This window comes from Anopheles aquasalis, chromosome 2 (assembly GCF_943734665.1).
Source record: "Anopheles aquasalis chromosome 2, idAnoAquaMG_Q_19, whole genome shotgun sequence".
In the NCBI taxonomy this organism is placed as follows: Eukaryota; Metazoa; Arthropoda; class Insecta; order Diptera; family Culicidae; genus Anopheles; species Anopheles aquasalis.
In genome coordinates, this window is record NC_064877.1 from 645,353 (window position 1) to 655,000 (window position 9,648).

At 47.7% G+C, this 9,648-nt stretch overlaps 1 protein-coding gene across 4 annotated transcripts in view; it reads left to right on the forward strand.

Moving 5' to 3' along the window:
• The window catches only part of LOC126573146 (histone-lysine N-methyltransferase, H3 lysine-79 specific), a 25,795-nt gene that overhangs the window by 14,038 nt on the left and 2,109 nt on the right, over positions 1–9,648 (forward strand). For 3 of the 4 annotated variants that reach the window (XM_050233037.1, XM_050233038.1, XM_050233039.1), the window contains 3 exons: positions 49–3,851; positions 3,916–4,122; positions 4,191–4,601. In XM_050233037.1, the coding sequence (XP_050088994.1) occupies positions 49–3,851; positions 3,916–4,122; positions 4,191–4,601 (4,421 nt within the window). Of the gene's footprint in view, positions 1–48; positions 3,852–3,915; positions 4,123–4,190; positions 4,602–6,480; positions 7,812–9,648 lie in introns of those variants that run through there. The other variant, XM_050233040.1, reaches the window with a different exon arrangement.

Here is a 9,648-nt window from a genome sequence, read left to right on the forward strand (position 1 = left end):
AGAAAAGACCCATTTCTCACGTTTCCATTCCATTTGCTTGTTTTATAGATCTCAGTTTATGAAGGCGATCGAAGCAATGCGTAAACCGTCGTACAAGGACAACGTTCAGCAACAGATTGAACGCGAGAAGGAGCGCAATCAGTGGCTCTTGAACCGAGCAGGGCAGTTAGAGAAGCAGATCAAGGTGCTAATCGATGATAGTGTAGCACTTCTCAAGGCGCGCATGAATGAGTTGGGCATTAGCACGACGAGCCAGAATGATCTGCTGTGCAAGGCGAAGGAGATAGTGGGACGACACAAGGAGTTGCAGGTGATGGCAGCCAAGCTGCAGAACCAGGTGAACATGATGGAGCAAGAACAGAAGCGATTGGTAGTCCAACACGTGGCGAAACTGACCGAGCAGCAGCAGCAGCATCCACACCAGCAGTATATCAAAACGGAAGATCTTGAGCTAACGCCATCGAGCTCTAGCGAGGTGGTGCTGAAGGCAATCGCCAACACTCTTGCCCAGCGCAAGAAGCTCAATGCCCAAGTCTCGAATCTGGAGAATGAGTTGAATCTGATTGAAAAATTAACTGACGAACGAAAGGCGTCGGTTACTTTGACGGCCGCATCTAGCGGGGCTTCGGCATTGGCTCCGTCAAACATGGCCACGATTATCTCCGTCGCTCGAGCGACAGAAGTACGCGAACGGGACCCGGCACTTGTTCCACAGAGAGATCATTTACAAGCGGGCGCGGATGTTCCAACCAGCGGAAAGATAAGTGACAACTATCCAATATCACGTGCCATCCCAGCTTCCGTGGCTGCTCCGCTACCATCGGTGACCATAACTAACAGCACAAACAGCCAGAATGTGAAACAGAATGCGGGTAACTCGCGTACCTCGCAGCGAAAATCACGCGAACACCGTACGCGTTCGCAAGAATGGCCCGAAATTCCGGACATTGGGAAAATTGAGGAGAACAATCCAGAGATTTTAGCTCAGAAAATCTTGGAAACGGGGCGACAAATCGAAGCCGGAAAGTTACTAGCAGCTGGAAAGAATGCAATGAAGGAACGAGGAGAAGCTGGTGGCGGCGGCGGCAAACATTTGCCGTCCTCGGCGTTACCAACGGCTGCTCCAGCGACGTCGGCCGCCTCTGCACCAGTTCTTCCTCCACCAGCATCATCCATGGCACATGCTACGACGAGTAGTATATCTTCTCATCAGCAGTATGGTAACCACCATTACCCACATCATCCGGATGCAGCCCTTATGCCAGCACCGGCATCTACCGCTTCGATTAACAAAGCACATCATCATCGGAGCTCCAGTGGAGGGCCTCCGGTGGGAGCCATCGCACCACAAGCGCCTGCCAGTGGTGGATCTCTACCGAAATGCTATTTGCCCGGATCCAATGAGCGTCACGCGACAGAAAGTGGGAGTGGTAGTGGACGAGGAAACGGGAAGATACACGATTCACATAAAGTGGTCAATTTCGAGGACCGGCTGAAAAGCATTATTACTTCAGTGCTTCAGGGATCTCCGAAAACAAACACTACAGGGACGACGACCCAGCAATCAACAACGCCTGCAAGCGGAAGTGGTTCACAATTACCGCCTCAACGTGGGGAAGTATTGCAACATCGTGGTAGCGGTGGTCACCAACCCCTGAAGGTGGATCAGCATAGTTCACCAACGAAGACCGGTTCGGGAGTTTATGGAGGTCCTCCAGGGCAGAGCAAAACCACCACTGTTTACCTACACTCTTCACCTGGTGGCTCGAACAGCCATCACCAGCCACCATCGGTAGTAACGGGACCGAATGGATCGCAGATGATGGTAGTTCCTCACGATATGTCTGCACGGGCGATTTCCGGTGGAAGAGATCCAAGTCCAACGGCCTCTTCAGCGCAACATCTTCTGCAGCATCATGCGCCGCAGCAAATGCATCCGCATCATCCGCCCTCTTCTCCTGTTACTCATCCTCATGCCATGCATCATCAGCATCAAATGCAACACCATCAGTCGCAACAAGGAATGCTGAATGTCATTACGAGCGGTCAGCATCAGCTCAATCCAAACGCTGCTATCATGACATCCTCCTCGCCAGTGCCAACTTCACCGTACAAGATGCATTCCGCTGGACCGGCGGTATCCGCTGGTTCCATGAGCGCATTGAACAAAATCTCTCCGAGTTCCTCGTCGTCCGCGTCAAAGTACTACTCGAAAGGTGGAGCTGTTGCAGGAGGTCCCCCGATGCATCCGATGAGCCATCACTCGCCGGGTTCTTCAGTCGTTAGCACGCATCAGCAGATCCTTCAGCAACAGGAACGTGAGCGAGAAAGGGAACGTGCACAACTTCTCTACGCAAGTCATGCTGCAGCCGGCGGGATTATCGCACCTTCCGAATCCGTACATCCGCATCATCATCTGCTTCATCATCATCATCGCGGTCAAGCGCAGGTGATTGGTGATGGTGGTAAAATGGAGTTTAAGGCTCCTGACAACTTTCGCTATGATTCACGAAGCAACCCCCCACCACCGATCGATGCAATGGGACCTTCTTCCGGACTGCAGAGTCACTCTCGCAGCTCGTCCACGAATTCGCTGGATAGTCTACCGCTGGACTATGGGGTAGCTAGTGCGAATGCTTCGGGCAGCGGTACCAGTGGCCGTTATAGTGCCGGCACAGTGCAACAACAACCAATTCCCCTTGTCACCCATTCACCGGGACAGCAGCAGTTGCAGCACAGCGGAGGAAACAACTCGCGACCCGGTTCAACCTCTTCGCAACCCGATTACACGCAGGTTTCGCCCGCTAAGATGGCGCTTCGTCGTCATCTTTCACAGGAGAAACTTACGCATCCACCAGCCTCCGGCAGTCAAGCGGCTGGAACGCAACAGCACGGTGGTGTCGGCACAGTCAAGACGATCGGTGATCTGGTGAATGGCGAAATTGAGCGAACTCTGGAAATATCCAATCAATCGATTATTAACGCTGCCATAAATATGTCTGCCCAGCAACAACCGAGTCCGGCAAGTGCAGCAGGCACTTCAGCATCAACAACCAGCACGAATGCAGCCCATACGGTCATTAATACGAATGTACAAAGACCAGAACGGGTCGGGATTCGACTACTAGAGGATGGTGGGGCGGCAGTTGGACCACCGAGTGCTTATAGCCCCATTTCGCGACCGGGCAGTGTCGGAGAGGCAAGCAAATCTCCGATACATATGCAGCATCAACAGCACGGACGTGAAAATCTCGCACAAGCTGGTACGGGCTACAGTGCGAAAATAAATTCCAAAGCAGGAGTACCTGTTCCTGGAGCAACCAACTTAGTCTCCTCTGCGACTATCTCGCCACGTGGGACGGCGCAATATTCTTCAGCGGCCGCCGGCGCATCTTCCGGAGGAGGCGCTCCGGGTGATCGCATGGGAACTGGCGTGGTGTATCAGCAGCAAGGATCAGGAGGACCAAGACATGAACCTTCAATTCCTTACATGGCGCTTCCGCGTGCTGATATGAAACCGTACCTGGAATCGTACTTCAACGAAGCACATAACAAACGACAACAGCAACTCCAACAGCAGCAGCAGCAGCAGCAGCACCATCATCACCTGCAGCATCCAGTGCAATCTCCATCACCATCATCGTTACCCTCTTCCAGTATCGGTCTGTCGCACCACAATCAACACGGGATGGGTCCGGGTTCAGCGATGGTACATCGTGGAGGGCAGCCGGTGGATCTGCACCGGGGATCTTCAGCGGCACAGGAGCCGGGTATGATGCAACGATCCCGCGATATGCTGCTAATGGACGAAGCCCGCATGGATCGGCTTAATGGGGGTCCTCCACTGGAAGGTAAAACTTTTTTTTTTAACGGATTCCATGATTGAATGTTTAACAAATGTATTTTTGTCAATAGGGTTGGCAGCATCGCTACAGGCGCGTGTAATAGCTACGTTGAAGATCAAGGAAGAGGACGAGGAACGTCATCGACGGGATCTCGGTACTCATCATGGTACTTCCGTAAACCTTAGCAACAGTAGCGGCAGCAGCAGCAGCCACAATAATAGCAATATCCACGGGGGAAGCCTTCAGATAGTACAAACCGCACACATTAAGTCTGAAAGTATGTATCGATATCGATCAATGGTGTGTATGGACTGTTTTACTGACACTTTGTTTCTCCCCTACCAGAATACGCCTCATCTTCATCTTCGTCGTCTTCATCGTCGTCCTCATCGTCGATGGCACTGAAGCGTACCTCGCCGATCGTAGAACATCCGGCTGGTACTCGGCCTCCAAAGATGATGTATACATCCTCACAGGCCGGTGTCGTCGCCGATTGTTCCGATACGATGCTCATGAACAATCCGGATTTGTTACACGTAGCACGTAGTAGTAGTGGCGCAGCTGCTGCTACCACAGGAGCAATAGTTGGTGGTCGCGGTGGTGGCTTAGTGGTCGTACCGCCGTTGGTAATGAGTCCGGAAATCAATTCCCTGTCGGCAGTGGTCGACGATGGGCGGCATCATCACCATCATCATCAGTTGCACCATCATCAGCTGCACATGCGGCATCATCAGCATTCGCGCAATGACGTTGACGGTAAGCCTTTTTGGTTCAAGCAAGATAGCTAATCGCTGTTTCGCTGATGCCGCTATTGGGTTGTGGATGAGCCCGGGATGCTCTAGAGCTTTTATGTTTCTTTAATTTTCCTCTTAATTGTTGTAGTATCTTCGGTTTGATGAACTAGTGTACATCTCCTCTAATCTAATCCCTTTAACGTACCTCGTAACTTTATCATTGCTTCCCATATTTCATGGAAGGTTCACCGTGTTTCGGATGATTGTTTCTTCATATGTTTGGAAACCAATTAATCTTATGTACGGCCTGCTGCTAGTTCTCCCGCCGATTGCTTGCTCCATATGTCCGTCAGTTTACCTTACCGTGAATGTTCTTGTTCTTTCTAATGGCCTGTATTTGCTAGTAACTTTATTCTCCAACTTTCATCTCTATGCTCGATCATTAATCCTTTTAACATCTGTTCCTTGTTGGCTCACGCCCCAAACATTTGCTCGATTTGATAAACAACCGTGCAGGATATTTGCAGAGAGAGAGAAACGAACGGAGAAACGAATCGAATCCTCTGCAAACGTGGCTCGAAGAGAATGATTTTTGGCTTGAATGTTTTGGGGTTTTTCCTTTTTGGCAAAAGTTCCTGTTTCGCTGCAAAAGCTTGCTGGGCAGCTGGAGAAGCGCGTGTTTCTTATTTATTTAAAATATTATTTCGATTTTACCATTACGCTCCAGCAGGAACGGCTCCTATCATTAGTGCTACGTATTATCGGTAGTACAAAAACGGCTATTGGTTGGTTATGCGGGGAGTGATCGGTTCAGATTACAAGCTCCTTCACCATTAGGCTCGTTCAACCCCATTCGACTTCTCTTCCTCGGAGTAGGTAGGCCATTTGTATGTGTGTGTGCCTGTGTATGTATTCGTCCTTTCGCCTTTTCGTATGTGTACGGTGTGTTTGTGTGCTGTGCTTTGTGAAATGTTGACGAGCATTGCTTAGGTGTTAGGCTTTGTACTATGCTAACCACATCAAGCAAACCCACCGCACTTGCTGGCCATCTCTGCGTCTCTCTGTGATGCAGAGAAAGATTTGTACAGAACAATGAGTGAACAGTGACGATCACTGTTGTTGGCACTTTCAAGAGAATTGCGCTTTTCGATCTGTTTCACTAATATTTCTCACGAGCAATTTCGCTTTTTCCGTTGAGATCAGATTTTTTTGGGGCTTTACAGCCGTCAACGCTTTTTTCTCCGAGCCATCATCGATTAATATCTTTTTATGGTTTTATTTCATCTCATCGCTCAATTGCCATGTGCCTTGCTGAATTGAATTGTTAGATAGTTGTTGGTAGTTTGCAGTAGAGGTTGCTGTTGCACTCGTTAGTTGTTGTTTAAATCCCATTGAAACTCACCTTTGCTCATTGGATGCCACCATTAAAATGCCGTATCGTAAATCCATCCTTTCGCGGTTTGACTGATCAATAGTATCGTATCGTTTTAAAAAATTGCATCGACAAATTGCCAGATTAGCAACCCCAACAAAACTACAACGGCTGTTCTCCGCGTAATCGTAAATGTTTGCCATGAAATTCGTGGGTTCAGGACATTGCCGGTTACCTACCTGGAGAAGCTATAACCATTTGTTGCTTTTTGTCGAACATATGGCTAGACGGTTGATTTGTAAATGGTACAATGAAAAGAGGACACTCGAACAGATACGAGTGTGCGGGATTGTGATTGTCGGACATAACTTGTGTTTGTGTGTCGTGAAGGGCTAAAACATCGCTTTCAATCGCCAGAATGCAGCCAGTTCCACATGTGCTCCACAAGTGCAAGCAAAACCTTTCAAAATCTACTTGGCAAACAATGTATAAACTCTGTTGTATTGTGTATGTATATTGGGTCCCATAGGCCAAGGTACTGCGCGCCTGATCGCGGCTACTACTACCTTCACTACCACTACTACTACTACCACTACTAGTGCTATCACCTCTACTATCTCTACCTCCGCCACAACTACCGAAGCTATGCTCAGCGGTGGCAGTCCTTCCTTCACTAGTAGCGATGCTGGCGCTTCAGCTAAAGCTTCCATCAGACCAACGATGCCAACAGTATCCTTCATCGGTGGCACACCGAGCGTTGTTGGTCCGAGGCCAAAGGGAAAGCTCGCGAGGAGCACCAAGACGATGCTCGCGGACGGATCGTCCGGGTATGCAGGCACTGGAGCGACAGCCTCTCTCAACACCGTGAGCCTTAACGCTCAGGCATCACAGTCTTTCGGATCGGTTGCCGGTGGCAAGGCTAATACGACTAACGTTACTACCACTATCATAATCAACAGCGTGACCGGTACGATCGAATGTACTACCGGCGGCACTACCGGGACGGTAACGCTAAATGCCTGCTCGCGGGAACCAGTGGAACCTGCGGTGTACAAAATCCTGAACAAGATCATACCATCCGGCCCGGTCAAACCAGCACCACCGATGGACCGGAGTGGTGTTAGTGGTGTAGCGGCCGGAATGATTGCGCAGAACGGTGGTGATGGGGTTAACGCAAGAAGTAATACTCTGGGTCAAGTAGTAGATGAGCGTGGGCCAAAGTCGTCGGATACTTGTGTTGCTGGGGCCGGTGCTGTTGTTGCTAACGCGGATCGGCTGGCGGCCAGAGGCGAGTGTGAACGTGCGGCTGGTGTAAAGGTAATAACCGTTCCGGGTGGTTTATATCGTGACATTGCTAGTAGCACTGTCACGCTGGCACTTTCAACACCGCCGTCGTCATCACAGCCGTCTACGATCGCTTCAACCACGCGGCAGCACCAGCAACCACAGTATCTGCCCCATCAGCAGCAACTGCAACTGCCTGCTTCCTCCTTCCCCCAGCCAACACTAGTGAACGGAGACGGAATCGTATCGGCTAGAGGACGACCACCGGGCACCGGACCACCACCGCAGCCATCGACGACTAGTGGCAACGGCAATGATAGTATTCTCAAATGATACCTTTGGCTGTTCGTCATACCCACCTCTCCAGGTCCGCCCAAACCCCATCTACCTCTCAATGTCCCCCGACCATCCATCGACCAACTGACTGTTTGACCCAGAACAACAACAACAACCACCACCACCACATTTGACTGATCCATTTCGGGTTTTTGTGTTTGATCGTCGACTCCCAGACTGGCGACAAATGTTTGTTCACCACCCTAATGGTCTCAGTAGAAAAATACTCTTCTTTTGCAAAAAAAAAAGGTAAGTTTTTGCTTAGCATACGGCCATTTTCGTCAACTTTCGTCTTGAAAACAGCCTAACGAATCACAATGCATCACAAATCCATCCGTTCGTTCGTTCGCTACTTCGTACTCGTCCGTGCATCAATCGGGAAATTTCGGATAAAATATTATCTAACAATGATAGCTGATACGAGTGCGCTCATCAGCAAACGATGCGCATACAAACACATACACACCAGTGCACACGGCGTGGTGTTACGGCAAAATCATGTAAAGGATTTGGTCACAGTTTTGCTCACTTGCTAAGAAAGTATTTGGAAGCGGTATGTTTGTGCGCGTATGTGTGTATCATTTTGTGGTCTTGGGCCAGTTCTTTATCATGTTTAAAAAAAAATACATCTATGCTAGGGTCACAGCTAAATCCATCTTTAGACAAATTTAAAGTCATTGCAACCAAAAACACAACAAAACCAATAACTACCTTCTCATAACGCTGAGAAGCCCCAAGAGGATATACGTGTAAATAATAGACACTTGATCGTGAGCTCGATCTACAACTCGTTGCTCGCCATACATAAGCTTCTCCATTTGGGTTTCGCTTAGCTAACGGTTTGCATTGAAGTATCATTCATGTAACGAAATGGAAGCAGAAGAAGAACATTTCTCATATTAATACGGTATTTCACCTGTTTTTTACATGCGCTAACATTAAAAAATGAAATGGAATGGAAACCATTTGTAGATAAATAGCAATGGCGGAATTTAGCGCAAAATTAGGAACTAAAAACATGAGTTTGAGTCGTGTATGATATACGGGATGTAGGATTTTCTGTCTGAATCTGAAGCAATCATGAATGCAATCGCTCCAGAACACGTGTTGAGAGAAATGTAAAATGATACGCGTCCATATCTTCTCAAAGAGTTTGACCAATAGGCAGTGCTGGGACTAATCTCTACAAAATCGACAAAACCACCCTAGGACTAAACACCACAAACACCATATCAAGACGACGCTGAGAATGCTATCTTCTGGACAACGTTTTTGTTTTCTGCTCCCTTGAATGGTGGTTTGGAATGGCACAGAATTTTCATGTGAAATACTGACAAACTGTTAACAAAACACGATAACTGTTTGCCAAATTTGTAACCAAAAAGCTGCTGACAATCGGATGGTAACGATCCTTGCATGGTCAATGTAATTGTTTTATACATTTTTTTTTATCTCCTATGTTCATAATCCTTTGGTAAATCTCTACTATTCTTCACCTTTTTCAATCTGCGAAAGCGATGAGGGTATATTTTTCGATTAAAAATCAATTTCCAATTATGATTATAGTTAATTTCCCTACAAACAAAGTGGTTATGGCTTGTACTGATTCTATATGTTTGTTGATACCGAGTCGGTTGACTATATAGTTACCTAGATGTTTGAGTAGAAAACTAGTTGTATTAGTTAAACTTGTTCCCCGATGCACTTATAATATGCCTTGGTTATTGATGGTCCGTGTGTTTGTGTAATCGTTTCTTTGGTGGTGGTGGTGCTAGCTTCACGTGTGTATGTGTGTTTATTATTGATTGTTGTGTTTTTCGTTGTTTCCACTGGTTCCAGTCTCCACACTAGTTGTTTAATGTTTGTAATATTCTCAATTAGTTTTTGTGTTCATTTTGAGATTATCTTTCATTTTCATTCTAATTTAGATACAAATACCAGTTTCCATGAGAACTTTTTTGTTGTTTTGAATCCATGATTTGCAATCTCCTTACGCGTATTAGATTCACCCTGGAAACTGGTGCCTTTTTTTTGTATTCGAACGATCAAAATGAGGGTTTTTGTTTGTTTCATCCCT